This window comes from Danio rerio, chromosome 17, assembly GCF_052040795.2.
Source record: "Danio rerio strain M-AB ecotype USA chromosome 17, GRCz13ab, whole genome shotgun sequence".
NCBI classification, from domain to species: Eukaryota; Metazoa; Chordata; class Actinopteri; order Cypriniformes; family Danionidae; genus Danio; species Danio rerio.
In genome coordinates this window covers 45,799,569-45,816,531 of record NC_141037.1, presented here as the reverse complement: position 1 = coordinate 45,816,531, position 16,963 = coordinate 45,799,569, and the positions used below count along the sequence as shown (strand labels likewise).

The 16,963-nt window shown below is 38.9% G+C and overlaps 1 protein-coding gene across 6 annotated transcripts in view; it reads left to right on the top strand.

Moving 5' to 3' along the window:
* prkd3 (protein kinase D3) overlaps nt 1-16,963 on the top strand; it is a 185,835-nt gene that overhangs the window by 145,711 nt on the left and 23,161 nt on the right. For 3 of the 6 annotated variants that reach the window (XM_087290978.1, XM_087290981.1, XM_087290982.1), the window contains 5 exons: nt 8,556-8,745; nt 8,824-8,895; nt 8,980-9,163; nt 9,478-9,601; nt 12,847-12,924. In XM_087290978.1, the coding sequence (XP_087147104.1) occupies nt 8,556-8,745; nt 8,824-8,895; nt 8,980-9,163; nt 9,478-9,601; nt 12,847-12,924 (648 nt within the window). Of the gene's footprint in view, nt 1-8,552; nt 8,746-8,823; nt 8,896-8,979; nt 9,164-9,477; nt 9,602-12,846; nt 12,925-16,963 lie in introns of all 6 variants that reach the window. The other 3 variants (XM_087290977.1, XM_087290979.1, XM_087290980.1) reach the window with 1 other exon arrangement.

Below are 16,963 nucleotides of genomic sequence, written 5' to 3'. Positions count from 1 at the left end.
TGCTTGGTTACGGCACTTCCCTGCTGCCGACCGCCATAACAGACAAAGAGCTGCTTTTAAGAATAAGGAAAGGGCTGGGTCTGCCTCCTCTGGGGGCAGCGCTTGCAGGGTTACTACCTGGTCTCTAAAGGGAGTGGTAGGAACCTTGGGCACATAACCCGGGCGGGTTCTCAGGATAACGTGAGAAAAATCCGGCCCAAATTCCAGGCACGAGTCACTGACCGACAATGCCTCCAGGTCCCCAACCCTCTTAATAGAGGCCAACGCAACCAGCCGAGCTGTCTTCAGGGACAAAAATCTTAAGAATACTGATTCGAGTGGCTCAAAGGGATCTGAACGCAAGCTCGTGAGAATGAGGGCGAGATCCCAAGAGGGCATGAGAGGGGGGCGAGTTGGATTAATTTGCCTAGCGCCTCTGAGGAACCGTATGATGAGGTTATGCTTTCCCACAGTGCCACCAGCTACCGCGTCATGATAAGCAGAAATGGCGGCCACGTAAACCTTGAGAGTAGAGGGCGACAGCCTGCTCTAAAGATTCTCTTGAAGGAAAGCGAGCACATCACTGATCTGGCAAGTTCGGGGGTCTTCTCTGCGAGAGACACACCATTCAGTAAATAGACTCCACTTTAGGGCGTAGGCGCGCCTCGTGGAGGGGGCTCTAGCCTGAGTGATGGTATCAACCACCGCAGTCAGTAGGTTACCCAAGTCTTCCTCGCGTCTAGGGACCACACGTGGAGGTTCCAGAGATCGGGGCGAGGGTGCCAGATGGTGCACTGTCCCTGAGAGAGTAGGTCCTCTCTCAAAGGGACTTGCCAAGGGAGGGCCATTGTAAGGAGGGAGAGCTTTGATATCCAGGTCCGGTTGGGCCAGAGGGGCGCAACTAGCAGAAACTGCTCCTCGTCCTCCCTGACCTTGCACAGTAGCTGCGCGAGCAGGCTCACTGGGGGAAACGCATACTTGCGTGTGCCCCGAGCTCAGCTGTGGGACAGTGCATTCGTGCCGAGAGTGCCCTTGGTCAGGGAAAAGAACAACTGGCAATGAGTGTTCTCAGGGGAAACAAACAGATCGATCTGGGCCTCCCCGAATCTCGCCCATATCAGCTGGACAGACTCGGGGTGGAGTCTCCATTCTCCAGAGTGAATTTGCTGCCGTGAGAGCGCATCAGCTGCACGGTTGAGTATACCTGGGATATGAATGGCGCGCATCGATTTCAGCCGCGGATGACTCCAGAGGAGCAGACGGCGGGCGAGCTGAGACATGCGGCGAGACTGCGTACCCCCTATGCAGTTGATATACGCTGCCGCCGCCGTACTGTCCATCCTGACCCGCACGTGTTGCTGCTCCAACACCGGAAAAAAGCGGTGGAGAGCAAGGAACACTGCCAACAGCTCTAGGCGATTGATATGCCAATGCAGCTGGTGAAATACACACCCCTGAACTTAGGGGCCATTTCGCGAACTGAATCGCATAGCCGAGTCTGATTGTGCGTATGAGCCACCGCGAGGGGCTGGCCCGCGCTAACCAGGCAGGCAGAGCCCTCGCTAATGGCATCATCGCTACAACCGCTGACGTACCAGTGGTGGGGCAGCGCAGAGCGGGTGTGCTGATCCGGGGAGTTTCCTCCTCTCCGGATGGCCTGTCTCAGGGACGCTTCGCGGTCTGTTTACCGGACTTAGCAGCGCCCTGGGTAGGACGGGCTGCCGGCTTTCGGCAAGGAGCAGCGGAGGTGGATGGCTCGGCGAACGGAGCAGGCTTACGGTCCCGCCGATAGATGATGTAGGGACGGGGCGGACCGCGCCAAGTAGGGGCGCCACGCGGACAAAGATTAACCGCGATGGCGCGCTCCACCGGCGGGATCGCCTCATACCCCCTGGCAGCTCCACCATCAAGGGTGGTGAGGGCAGAGGCAGACGCAGCGCGGGCAGAGAAAGGTGCCCTACTGTGCACCTCCGGGTAGAAGGGGACGAGAGGCTTCGAAGGCTTCGCCTTCTGGTCCTCTAAGTAACACCCATCTAGTCGGTCCGGCCACGGAGCTGGGGGATGAACCATCTCCAACCCTACGGCCGAAGCAGCCCGGGAAAGCACGGCTAACATGTCGGCTTCAGGATCCGATTTGATGGCGATCGCTTGCCCAGAGGGGGCGAGCGGGTCCGGATCATCGTCGGACAGTGAAAGCCCACCCTCCGATACCGCGGAGGACATCTGGTCTCCAGTGTCAGCGAGCATGAGAGCTACCATCTGGTTAGACGGATCACTCCCAGTACCCGAAGCTTGGATGGAGCGCTTGGAGGAGCGAATGGTCCGAGAGCCCTTAGGCAGATTATCTCCCGCTGAGACCCTCAGATCTGCCCGAGCGCATCGCAATGACGACATGAACCACCCCCGAGCACCACATTAACAAGCTTGTGTAACATAACTGGTAAAATATATATATTGTAACATATGCTGGAGGTAAACGTTCCGTTCAACATTCCATGAAAACAATCTGGTTTCATGAATGAAAGGGCAATTTAGATCACTCGGGGACAAAAAGTCTGGCCTAAAAAAATTCTTGCTGACAAGTAACGAGTTTGGGAAACTTCACAGAGCTGTCCTAAATGACTCTCTGCCGACTTCAAAAGAACATGGCAGATAAGATAAGAGGAGAAAAAACCCATCTATCAGCCCTCTCCTCACAGAAGAAAAAGACATTCCTCTCCAATGTTTTTTTTTTTATTTAAACAAAGACATTTAGAAAATCCCAAATCTCTTGTTTAATTACACTTAACTTTTGTAATGTTTACCATTTCTCATAGTCTCGTAGTATACAAATACGTACTTTTAGGCCCTTTTTAGTTTAAATAATGTAAGGATGTGAAAAATTATGTTGATGTACTTTTAACCCCCCCCCCCATGTTTGGTACCGATGGGTTTCTGCTGACATTTTACAACACATGATGCATAGAGCAAGATCATAACTCGCATTGCTTTATTCTTTAATTCCCTGCATTAAATGCCTCTCCGCATGCTTTGGGCGGACACTTAAATTTGCATACGAGCAGCCTCGAGACAAAGGAAGGTTTCGCGCTCAAACTTTGCCCTGAAATCATTGATCAAGAATGCTGAACGGGTTTTACACATGACCTGCAGGTATAACCAGACTTCTCCCCAACATCTGAGCAGAGAAGTCCGAACAAAGATCCCATCGACGGTGGCCCCTTTGAGGGCCACGCCGCTTTTCTACACCGCATGGACTTTTCCCGCCACGCTTTCCTTATTTTCCGGCAAAGTAAACTCAGTTTAAAGTTTGCCATCGTGTTCGTCCGTACTGTATTACAAACTCAACCCATCAAAAAGTACATCAAAGGAGTTTCATCAGGAAGAGACCCGCATGAAGAGAGAGACCTCCAGACATGAAAGTCCAGGTATTTTTAGTTATGCGAATCAGCTGTGCCCCTTTTATCGAAAAGGTGTTTTTTATAATCTTGGTGATCCTTAATGGTATGTGTGGAACTGAAACCAGGTTTTGCCACTCTATCTGAAATCTATATTTCCACGCTTTGCTATCTCTCTCTGTTTGTACATGTTTTATAGTCCCGTATAGACCCGATATCTCCACGTGGTTTTACCTTTGTTCTATGTTTAATGTATGTTTGTGCGTTCGTTCGTTATCTGTCTGACTAGTCAATAAATTCCATTATAATCAAATGAATTGTATTGTTTGCCTCACGAGAAAATGTCACTGAAATACAGATTCCCCTGCCTAGCTGTTATAAGTTGATTCAAACTTATGAATGATTAATCTGCTTCACAAGAAGTAGCAATTAAATTCCCTTTTTCTAAATGAATAGATCATTGCCGTAGCAGCTCGGAAGAAAGGCGGCTCTAGTAATGTTTGTTTGATCAAGTTAACAATAAATGCGGGCATGATCAAATACAATCATATGTTTGTTTGACAAGATTGACTAAAGCTTAAGCCGGAATATCAATAATTAAGAATAAACCGTTATTGTTGATTATTAATATCCATAAAATGAGCTAATTTCTGTTACACTTGCAACTATACGCACCGCTCTGGAGGACCGAACCCAAAGAAAGGCCAGGCAAGGGAGAAACCCAGCTCGACTGTCTGCCGCTGCGTAGACTCGCTCTGGACCGGGCTCGTTCACTCGACGTCGCTGTAGCAGCAAGAGGAACCCTCATGAACTCGATCAGAAAAAAGCGAAAAGGATTGCGTTTGCTTGCGACAGGTGTGCTTATATGCACTGAAAAAAATTATTTAAAGATGATTCCTTGGATTTACTCAATTTTATTATGTTAAGTGGTTGTAAACAATTTAATTGTGTTGAATTTAAACAAACACATTAAGTTGAACATTATTCAATTTAATTTGATTGTTTAAATTCAACACAAATAAATTGTTTGCAACAGTTCTGCATGCAACACTTTTTTCAGTGTGCTGGGATAATTGGCAATGAGGCACACCTGCGCAAGCTTACGCTGCCAATTCATTGCTTTCATTGGCCCGTTCAATACTCTTTCAGACAAGCGGCTTCTGAACCGAAACCTCCCATATGTGGATTTTCTACATCAAATCCACCTATAGCACTTCCGTTCCCCATCCGAAGGGGAACTTTTGTTTCTAATACGATTAAGGATTGCTTTTCTCTATGCAATGATTGTAAAGCAAATTAAGATTTTGTTGTGGTTGCTCTTTGGTTGAACAGTTTTTATTTTAACTAAGTGGTGAATTCAACACATTTTAAGAAGAAGCAAGTTCTCAGTTCTCTATTTGTATACAGTAGTAAATCCGAAAGCTGCAGTAATTGCAATTTAGACTGCGAAAAACACTAAGATCACTACTGTTTAGTCACTGCTAAAAAAAGTCTGCTCTGTTCACCAAGCCTTCACTTTTGTTTTACCAAGCCTGCAATTCTTCACTGTGAATCAAAACTGAGATGTCACAAAATTCTGTTGAAATCCTTATAATTTGTTGACTTGATGTTCATGAGCATTTCTGATTGTTATCTATGATTAAAACAGTTCAGGATGCTTAATATTCTTGTCTAGGTATTTACTGTTTTTTGATGAATTAAGCACTCAAAAGAAAAATCAAATGCATGCTTGGCGAATAACAGTAATGATTTTATGAAAGAAAAAACAAACAATGAAAAATTATTAGCACGTGGTCTTTCAGTGGTCTGCATTACTGTACTTTATGGGTACACTACTCAGTATAAGTGGTTTGTGCTTTGTACCTCACTTGAAACATCTGTAGCAGTGTTAGAAAATTATTTGACAGATCCCAGAACTTTCAGTTGTGATAACTAATCTCTGGCTAGCTTGGTTCTTCAAATTTGTGACCCAGATATAAATATATGGATGAATCTATCTGAGATTGCTAATTGTGTTCACTGTGAAGAGCAGATCAATTTAAGGCACAAAGTCTAAAGTTCATAGTGCAAGAGCATTAAGGACATGTCCAGTTAATTGTTTTATGTTCAATACTAAACTTATAAATTATCTTAAATCCTTCATGTTGTCCAAACATTCATTAATTGTGTGGAACCGAGCATTTTTCACAATGTATGTTACTGTATAAAATGTGTGTATATACTGATGGTATAAGGTGCCCTCTCCAAGAGAAATCAAAGAGCACCAATTAAAGAAACTCTAAACCTGTTCACATGACAGAGATGAAGAATGGTGTTCATAATGTTAGAGGATGATTCTTTAGGGTCTTAATGGAAAGTCTGTAACTAAATTTCTCAGTAGTAGAAAATATACTTGTTTGTTCTAAAACCAAGAATACCACACTGACAAACACAGCTCTGCACATGATGAGGAAGATCTGATTCTAGACACGAGTGAATAGAAACTAACTAAATGAAACTAACAAAAATTATAAAAAATTTCTGATAATTAATGATAAGAAATTTTTTTTGTACCTAAAAGCTCCATGTTGAGAACCTAAACATACAGTGCATCCGGAAAGTATTCATAGCGCTTCACTTTTCCACATTAGTTTTATGTTACAGCCTTATTCCGAAATGGATTCAATTCATTTTATTCCTCAAAATACTACACACAATACCCCATAATGACCATGTGGAAAAAGATATTTTGAAAGTGTTGCAAATTTATTGAAAATAAATAACCTGAAGAATCACATGTACATAAGTAGTCACAGCTTTTGCTCAAGTCGTTTTGATTATGATGCCACAAGCTTGGCATACCTATCTTTGGGAATTTTTGCCCATTCCTCTTTGCAGTACCTCTCAAGCTCTATCAGATTGGATGGGAAGCGACAGTGTATAGCCATTTTCAGATCTTTATAGAGATGTTCAGTAGGATTTAGTCCTGGGCTCTGGCTGGGCCACTCATGGACATTCACCGAGATGTTGTGAAGCCACTCTATTGATATTTTGGCAGTGTGCTTTGGGTCATTGTCATGCTGGAAGATGAACCGTTGCCCCAGTCTGAGGTCAAGAGCACTTTTCATTCAGGATGTCTCTGTACATTGCAGCATTTATCTTTCCCTCTATCCTGACTAGTCTTCCAGTTCCTGCTGCTTAAAAATATCCCCACAGCAGGATGCTGCAACCACCATGGATGGTATTTGCCTGGTGATGAGCTGTGCCTGTTTTTTTCCAAGCGTAATCCCTGGCATTCACTCCAAAGAGTTCAATTTTAATTTCACCAGACCAGAGAATTTCTTATGGTCTGCAGGTATTCCTTAGTTTCTTATGGTCTGAGAGCCCCTTAGATGCCTTTGGCAAGTTCCAGGCAGTGGGTGGCTTCCATCTGGCCACTCTATCATACAGGCCTGATTGGTGGGTTGCTGCACAGATGGTTGTCCTTCTGTAAGGTTCTCCTCTCTCTACAGAAGAATGCCAGAGCTCAGACAGAATGACTATCGGGTTATTGATCACCTCCTTAACTAATGGCCCACTCACAATATGCTATCCGTATTGTGCCCAGGCTCGTTTCCCGGATTGTTTGAGAAGTGTGAGTGCGCTGAATCAGGCTCAGGCACAGTTCACTTAAATGGCCCTGGCCCAACAAGCCAGAATAAAAAAAACTACCGGCAGCCTGGCGTAGTTTATTAAATACGCAAACCACTCACTGCATGAGAGCTGCGCATCTTCAGCAAACCTCCTAATTCCTGCAGCACGAGGGCTTTATGATTGTTTATGAGCGGCAAAAGTGGCTGATCTGTTCGGCGAAATATCTGACTGCATGTCACTGCATCCCTAAGGACTAAATCGATATAACTAGAGAAATCTCCACTGTGCTAAGCGAGAGCGCTTACTGAACAGCACTGCATCTATGACGTAAGCGTGCCCAGGCCCGATTGTAATGTGAGTGCGGGCTGTCGGGAGAGACGGGAGAGGGGACAAGCGTGCTCTGGCCCGGTTCAAGGCAACTGTACATAGTTTGAGTACACCCTAAGACCCTTCTTCCCCGATCACTCAGTTGGGATAGCCAGACAGCTCTGGTGGTTCCAAACATTTTTTTAGTTACGGATGATAGAAGCCACTGTGCTCATTAAAACTTTCAAAGCAGCAGAATTTTTTTTGTAACCTTCCCCAGCCTTGTGCCTTGAGACAATCCTGTCTGAGAGGTTTACAGACAATTCATTTGTCTTCATGCTTGGTTTTGGCTTTGACATGCACTGTCAACCCTGGGACCTTTTATAGACAGGTGTATGCCTTTTCAAATTATGTCCAATCAACTGAATTACCACAAGTGAACTCCTATTAAGCTGCTGAAATATCTCAAGAATGATCAGTGGAAACAGAATGTACCGGAGCTCAATTTAGATCTTTACGGCAAGGGCTGTAAATACTAATGTACATGTGATTTTTCAGGATTTTTATTTTTAATAAATTTGCAACAATTTCAAAAAATCTTTTTTTCACATTGTCATTATATGGGGTATTGTGTGTAGGATTTTGAGGAAATAATGGAAAATAATTCATTTTGGAATAAGGCTGTAACAAAAAAAGTGGACAAATTGAAGCGCCATGAATACTTTCCGGATGCACTGTATATAAGTATCCCTAAAGGTATACTTTTTGAAAATGTACTACACTATTGGCAGTTTTTGCATTTCCATTTCTGAAGTTTTAAAAAAATATATAAATTAGGTTTTTATTCTATTTGTTTTTCCTACTATGGAAGTCAATGGTTAAGGGTTTTTAGCTTTCTTCAAAATAACTTTTGTGTTCATTATATGAAAGAAAGTCAAAAAGGTTTGAAACCACATTTTTTGCCAATACAGATCAATACAGTTCAATTCAATAAAATACCCATGTAAGAAAATTAAAATCCTGTTTATATATTAATTATAATTCCTTTTATTTATATAGCTCTTTTCAGCTTACTTAATGAGATGATATAGGAAATGAGCTGCTCTCGAGCTTATGCTCTAGTTGCTATAACAACAACTCCAGGATGAGCTTCAAAGAATCAAGCAATCCTGGTCAAATTGTCAACAGTTAAATGCACTTTTTTTTTCATGTGGGCACACACAAAGAATTGAAATGTCTGTTTGTTGGGTCTCTCCGCAGCAGCGCCCTCATCAGGAACCTGGAAAGCGGATACCGTCATGGAGTGGTCGACCAATCTGGATGGAGAAGATGGTGCTGGGGAGGGTGAAGGTCCCACACACCTTTGTCATTCACACCTACACTCGTCCCACCATCTGCCAGTATTGCAAACGCCTCCTCAAAGGCCTTTTCCGGCAGGGCATGCAGTGCAAAGGTTTGTTTCACCACTTCTGTCTCTCTCTCCAATAAAGACAGTAATGTATTGTAAATGATTATGCATTTTCTTCACCAGACTGTAAATTCAATTGTCACAAGCGATGTGCTTCAAAGGTACCAAAAGACTGTCTTGGAGTCTTCAATGGAGGTATGGTTTTAGGTTTAGCAATCAGCTAAATGGTAAAAATGCACTGCTAAAAACATTATTAAAGTGTGCACTGTGTAATTTCAGAGCCGGCCAGTCCCGGTCCAGACTCTGACAGCACTATGGAGGTGGACAGCAGTGATGTGAACAGTGATAGTGGCCGAGGACTAGATGATTCAGAGGAACCCACAACTCCCGAGGACAAGATCTTCTTCATGGACTCTCCCTTCATGGACAGAGAGAAAGACGAAGAACCTGTGAAGACCATCAGGTACAGAATAAATAACTGTTTTAGTTAAAGCATAGAGTTTTAGATCAGAGTTTAAATCACAGTTTGCCCTGCAATCTAAAATACATTTTTAAATTAAATACAGTTTCAAACTTTTAGGGCCAGACTTTTTCCTTTTAATGTAACACAAACAAATTGATTTTCAAGCCTTTTTTACAAAGCTAGTTAAAAAAAATAAATCACAGGGTTAAAATTTTTGTGTTAGCTTCAATGAGATCAATGCTTTAATTGTACTATAGCTTGATGGTTCAGTTTTTTTTCTGATCAACACTGGTATTTCTTTTGTCTCTCTTAAGTCCCTCCACAAGCACCAACATCCCACTGATGCGTGTGGTTCAGTCAGTCAAGCACACCAAACGCAGGAGCTCTACTGTGGTCAAAGAAGGCTGGATGGTGCACTACACTAGCAAAGACAATCTGGTCAGAGTTACTCCAAAGCCACATGCAGAACTGTTGTTTATCAATATGATTTATGAGAACAATACATCTTCTTAAGAGATAACTGTAATATAGTAATGAAGAGAGATTGAACTGATGTTTATTATTTGTAGGGAGGCACAAAATTTTCATCATAGACCATTTCAAAGTGGTCATGTTATTGGCCCATGATCATTTCCTGCTTGTTATCAACTATTTCATAACTGCAACAAGAAGCAATTTAATCATAACTTAATGTTAAAACAGCTATCATAACATTAATTGGTCACTTTATTTTGATGGTCCATTTGTTGAATTGAAGTTACTTTGCATCTACATGCCTACCAAAAGTAGACTGTTAGGTTGAAGTTAGCTTTGGGGTTAGGGTCAAGGTTCGTGTAAGTTGGCTAACTAGCAAAGTTTCTTACAGTCAGTTAAATGTCCATTGAAGGAGCAGTATCAGGAGATATTAAGCAGACAGTCTACTAATACTCATACCAATACTAATATTTATTAATATGTGGCTCTTTTTTAGGACTCTCTTGAGCTATAGAATATAAAAATGTAAAACAGGATATACGTTGGGACAATTGTTTTTCTTTACATCCCTCGAAATGGTCTATTCAAATTTTCTATTATCTATATTAATTTGGATACCTGGGCTCAGGTTTTCAGCCAATACAGAGTACCGATTCAACACCTGGGTGTGTGTTTTTAAAAACAGCTGCTAGCCTTGTATAAATTAATCTAATTATTTTATGGTGAGCTACATATACATGAGCTATATTCAGTGAACTAGAGTATTTCATTATCAGACATACATTTTTAATATTATTTACTGATCTACACTGAAAAAGAACTTGAAATTAAAGCTAACACTGTAAAATGAAAACAACAAAATAAGGCATTTAGTTTTTTTTTTTTTTTTTTAATATAAAGAAAAAACAGCAACTTATACTCAACCTATACTACAATGCTGGCGATAAATCTGATTGTCTGCACATCTTTTAGTTTACATGAAATGGGCACTTTACATAGCCAACCATGAAAACCATTCACTGTCAGTGAAATTTTACTGTCTATAAAATGTAGTTATTTGCTTGTTTTTTTATTGGTGTAGTTTAAGTTATTGAATTAAATAGAAAAAGTCTTACAAAATTGCATTATATAATTTCATAAAATTATAAATGATCATTACAAAGCATTCTCAGTTTTGCCTGTTTAGGTTGTAAATATGTACTACTATGTATATGAATATGTACTACTGTTCCAAATAATTGCAGTGACTTATGAAGATATCGTTACCTTGGTATAAGGTTCTATCTGCGTTCTTAATGATTTTGAGATGTTGGGCTGCATAGTTTTTGCATTCCATATAGTAAACAGTATGTGTGTAACATTTGTTTTTTAAATAAAAAGTCTTAAAATTTGAACAACTTCTAAAAAAAATCCTACAATGTAAATAAGTTGTCAATTAATAAGAAAAGGTCAAAAACTCAATTTTGAAAAAAATGTCAGATAGAACCTTTCAATTTTAAGGTGACTATATGTCATCTGATGTTAAGCAGAAATGGTGCATAGTATAGCATTTTATATCAAGTGCTATTTAATGGACAGATTTTTTTCAACACATTTTAAATATACATTTCTTTAAACAACCATTTAAAAAAATGTCTGATGGTAAATTACACTAAACGCTTACTATTTTAGGTCTGTTAGGATTACTAAATGATTTACATTTGCTAAATGCCAGAATAATGAGAGAATTTTTATTTTTAGATTTTTTTATTCATTTGTAGACCGTTTACATACATTTCCTTGGTATTTTTTAGCTTTGTTTTTACACTGTATAACTTTGGTCAAATGTTTTGGGTATCCTTCGACAAGCTTCTCAGAATAGTTTAAAGGAATTTTGACCCATTCCTCCTGACAGAATTGGTGTATAACTGTGTCAGATTTGTTGGCTGTCTTGCTCGCACAAGCTTTTTCAACTCTTTTTTTTTAACTTTTCTTTTTTTTTTTCAACAATTTTTTATAGGATTAAGATCAGGGCTTTGTGATGGCCACTCCAAAACAGCCACTCTGTTGTCCTTAAAGCACATTTTAACTAATATGGCAGTATGCTTAGGTTCATGGTCTGTTTGGAATACCCCATTTGTGGCCATGTTTTAATTTCCTGGCTGATGTCTTAATGTTGCTTCAGTATTTCTACATAATGTTCTTTCTTCGTGATGCCATCTATGTTGTGAAGTGGACCAGTCCCTCCTGCTGCAAAACAGCCCCACAACATGATGCTGCCGCCCCCATACTTCACAGTTGGGATGGTGTTCCTAGGCTTTTAAGCTTTCCCCTTTGTCCCCAAACGTAACACTGGTCATTATTTCCAAACAGTTCAATTTTTAGTTCCATCAGACCACAGGACCTGTCTCAAACAATGATTCTTTTTCCCAGTGTAATTTAGCAAATTGTAATCTGGCTTTTTTTTTTTATTCTGGCTTGTTGATTTTCCCATGTTAACACACAAGGAAGCAGTGTGTTTGAGGTTTTCTTGAAATACTATTCTACAGTTATGCCTCCAATCAGAAACTTCCAAAACCTTGATATCATCACCTGAGCTTTTTCAGAGGCATAATAATCTTATTGTATGTAAACTTGAATTTCAAGTTATAACAATTTCTCAGAAAAAATATCTCTCTCGTTATTCTGCTATTAAGCAAAATAGAAATTAATTAGATAATCCTAACTTACCTAAAAGAGAAATAGTTTAGTCACATTACCATCTGACTTTTTTAATGGTCATGTGCCTTTTATACAGTGTATTTCAGAATTATTAGCTCACCTTTGATTAATATTCATTATAATTTTAAAATTAAACTTTCTCCAGAAGAAAAAAAATTAGGAAATACTGTGAAAAAATCATTGCTCTGTTAAACATCATTTGGGAAGTATTTGAAAAAATTAAAATAAAAACCACAGGAAGGCTTATATTTTTTACTTCAACTGTTTATATGATTATAATTTAAAATATATAAATTATTATTATAAATTTATATATTTATAATATGGCCTCTACATTGTATCACTTTCAACCTATACAAGTTTACCTTTTCTGTAGGTATGCATTAAAATCTGCTAATGTACATAATGGTTTCAGCGTTGTCTTGGGTGTCTTGACAGTGTTGGATTAATTATGCAGTCCATATCAAGTCTATGTCATGACTGAATGTTTAAATGTGTTTTGTCTTCAGAGAAAGAGACACTACTGGAGACTGGATAGCAAGTGTCTGACTCTGTTTCAGAACGACTCAGGAGCCAAATATTACAAAGTAAGAGATCTACTCACATTGAACTAAAACACTTTAGTGACATCAAATGAAGTGTATTAAAGTGCAACTGTGATGCTGTGTTGGCTGAAAAATGTGACATTCATGTGTAATGTTGTTTAGAGTAACCTTTAGAATGACATAGGTAATTATAATATTGCTCATGTGTTACTACTGAAAACGATAATCTGCTGTCCATCTTTGACCTTTTAATGTCAAAACATTATAATTAATATGGGGTATTGCAGACAAAGTTTTTCCCTTTTATAAACAGCAGTGAGTGTTTGTGGTACAATAAGTACCACAGAAATACCCATCTTCCTCTGCTTCACTTGAGATACAGGAAGATACAGTGAGATACAGGAAGCAATGTTTTTTTAAACATAAACTAAAAGTAAGACTAAAACAATAAAATAAAAATTAAATGAAAAACTAGCAACAGTCACTGAAATAAAATAAAAAAAATAATCATTTTCACATTTAAAAAGCACTGTAATGGAAAATCTCAGCTTCATCTGTTTATGGAAGTACCAGTAGATGGCACTTTTACACACATCTGTCATATGTCAAGCATAATGCAATACATAAACATATTTTCTAAAAGGGGTGGTCCAGAGTTTATTTTTAAGGCTTGGTTGTGTTTATGGGGTGCAAAGCAATGTGTGCTCATGCTTCATTTGTAAAAAAACATTTAAAAAGCACACTATTTTTTTCATATATCTTACTTTATTTAAATACTGCTTATCCGCTAACACGAAAACCTCCACCGAAAGCTTGCCCTGTGATTCGTAGATTGGCTCCACGTCATGAGAAAGTGGCATGCCTCAACTTACACAAGCTTTGCAGTTGTGTAAATACTGCCAGTCAGTGTAGCTGTATCAGTTTGAGCCTGAATCAGCTAGAAAATGAAGAGGACACAGCTGAATCTCATGCCTGCCCCTAAAATAAAATCTGACAAGTGCCTTTCATATATATTCAGAATAAGCATGTTTAAGTAATATGAAACGTTCACATATCTTTTGTGGAGAGCATGGAAAGCGGCAGTATAGAGAGACAATGAAGACGCTTGTGAAGATTGTGGTTGTTTACATGGGTTTGACAAATACATATAAATATGTAGCTAAATTGTTAACTGTGCCAAACAGCATTTCTCATTGTTTGCATCCTTGTATACATCCTTTCTGCAACATACTGTTAATGCTAGAAACTATGGATGTTACTTTAACAAATAAAATACTTACAGGTTGTGGTTCACAATCCACATCTTCTTCTATTATGGTTGGAGCTGCTCTTTCTTTAAAGAGTTTTTAGCTGAATCCAGCACTAAACTTAGTTTGGATGGTATTTTAGCTTTCTCTGCTATAACATTACAGCGCCTCCTGCCACGCCCCTTCGATGCACGGGATGTATGCATGAAACCTAAAGAGTTAATGACTCCATTAACCTGAATGTATTTTTCTGTAGTCAAACTTTGTTCGCTGTTGGCTTTGCTAAGCTAATTCTGCAAAAGCCAATGTCTCCTTTTGCAGTGACATTCAAATATTTTGTTTGTGTTTACACATCTACATTACATGAACTAAAGTTTAAAAAAATTATATCTTAGTGGACCACCTCTTTAATCAACATAAATCCACATCTGTCTGTTCTTCATTTGTATTGCATTTTATAAGGTTTTGGGTTCAGTGTTTGTTCAAGCTATTAATAAGACGTTTGCACAATAGTCCATGTAAGCTGTGCAAACATTAAAGGTAACCTTGCTTGAAACTGGATGTGTTCTATTAACTCTGCTAAACTATAGTTGCTAAAACTAAAACTAGGGGCGCAGTAGATAGTGCTGTCGCCTCACAGCAAGAAGGTCACTGGTTCAAGTCTCGGCTGGGTCAGTTTCTGTCTGGAGTTTGCATGTTCCCCCCGAGATCGCGTGAGTTTCGTCTGGATGCTCCAGTTTCCCCCACAGTCCAAAGATGTGCGGTACAGGTGAATTGGGTAAGCTAAATTGTCTGTAATGTGTGTGTGTGAATGAGAGTGAATGAGTGTTTCCCAGTGATGGGTTGCGGCTGGAAGGGCATCCGCTGCGTAAATCATGTACTGGATAAGTTGGTGGTTCATTCCATTGTGGCAATCCTAGATTAATAAAGGGACTAAGCTGAAAAGAAAACGAATAAATGACTGAAAACTGAAACTAAATATACATACTAAATAGAAATGCATGCACTAAATAAAAAAGCTAAACTGAAACTAGCAAAGCCATTGATGTAATGAACTAAATTTAAACTGAATTGGACAGCAAATTTAAAATTAGTATCAAAATAAAACAAATTAGGTTAAAATGTATAACTATAATAATCTTGTCAGGAAGTGCTTCGGTGTCACTTTGTAGTGTGATGATCTAGTTTTAGTACTGTTATAAATAAAACAAGAATAATAACTTATTGGTTAAACTTAATTTTTTAATATGCATTTTTAATTTAACTTTTCATTGGTTAACTTGTTACATTGTAACTATCAATTTAACTATGCAGTATACAAATAATTACATACTTACTAAATGGTTAGGGTTAGAACAAGTTAGGTTTAGGGTTCGTTAAATTTTAAATCTCAATGCAGGGTTCATACGGTCATGGAAAACCTGGAAAAGCCATGGAGTTTTGACATGACATTTTTCAGGCCTTGAAAAGTTTTGTAAAAACAGAAAAACCCACAAAGTTTTGAAAAAGTCAAGGAAATTAGTTAAACAAATATTTGTATACTTGAATTAGGGCTGCATGCTATTGGAAAAATCTGACATTACCATATTTTGTATTTCTGTGATATATATGGTGATATGAATACAATTTCACCAGATTATTTAACAGGTTACGATATCGATGCTGAAACGATATATTATGCAACCCTAACTTGAATAAAGGTTAGTTGTACTTATTTTCTGTCCTTGGCCAAAAACTTGCTCTGACATTGTTAGTGCTGTGTAAGCATTATCAAAATGTATTTTACATAGATATAAAAAGAAATTTAAACAAAATAGATTGTTGCTTGTTCTATGATATGCTCTAATAAATTTGAGCGTCATTGTTTTTTTTTTTTTTTTTTTTTTTACCATGTATATGTAGACATTAGCTGAAACATTACGTCAAGAAAATGTACTTGAAAGTTCTGGAAAAGTCATGGAATCTTAAGAGTAAAAATGTGTATGAACCCTTTCAATATATACTTTACAAAAAATACATACAATTGGTTTCCTTGCTAAAAATCTATTTAAAGGAGTAGGTCACCCAAAACGAAAAATATAATCATCATTTTCACCGACAGGTTGTTCTGAAGCTTAAGGAGTTTCTTTGTTTTTGAGTAATCTTGGTAACCTGTAGATAAACAGAAAACCATCTATTGAAATTGATGTGTATCAATATATCTTCTTTTGTGTTCAGCAGTATTAGTATTAAGCTGTTTGGCTGTATTATGATCAAACAGTTTTGGCACTGTGTGATTGGTCTTGAATGTTCCTGTTTTTGTGAATATTCCTGGAGCAGCTCCTCTGTATTCCCTGCTGTAAAGTCCAAGTCAGTGCCTTGGTGAGACCTTAAGGTGTATTTAAGACTTTTTTACACACCACTTTATCATCAGCTTGGATTTTAACTCTAAAACTCGTCTTACTTGGATATTAAGACATGAATGCAAATTCCTGACAAGTTTATTTGGTTTTGTTAGATTTAGCATCACTTAACACCATACTATAAAATGACTAAAGCGATTTGGTAACAAAGTTTTAATTGTTCTAATTTTTCCTAAACTATATCAATAGTTAGACGGCACACTTAGCACAACGAGGCAGTTTTATGATTTCCTCATGCTTTACATTTAAAGTATAGGGTGAGACATGAACCCGCATTTGATTTTCATCTATAGCATTTGAAAATCATAGCATCCTCTTTGAAGACTGCAGCCCTCTACTTTTGGTTTTTGGGTAGGGGGCTTTCAGTCCTTTTTTCAAGATAACCACAGCCCACCCTCCTATATAATGTATCGGTGGTTAGAGAAAGACTTG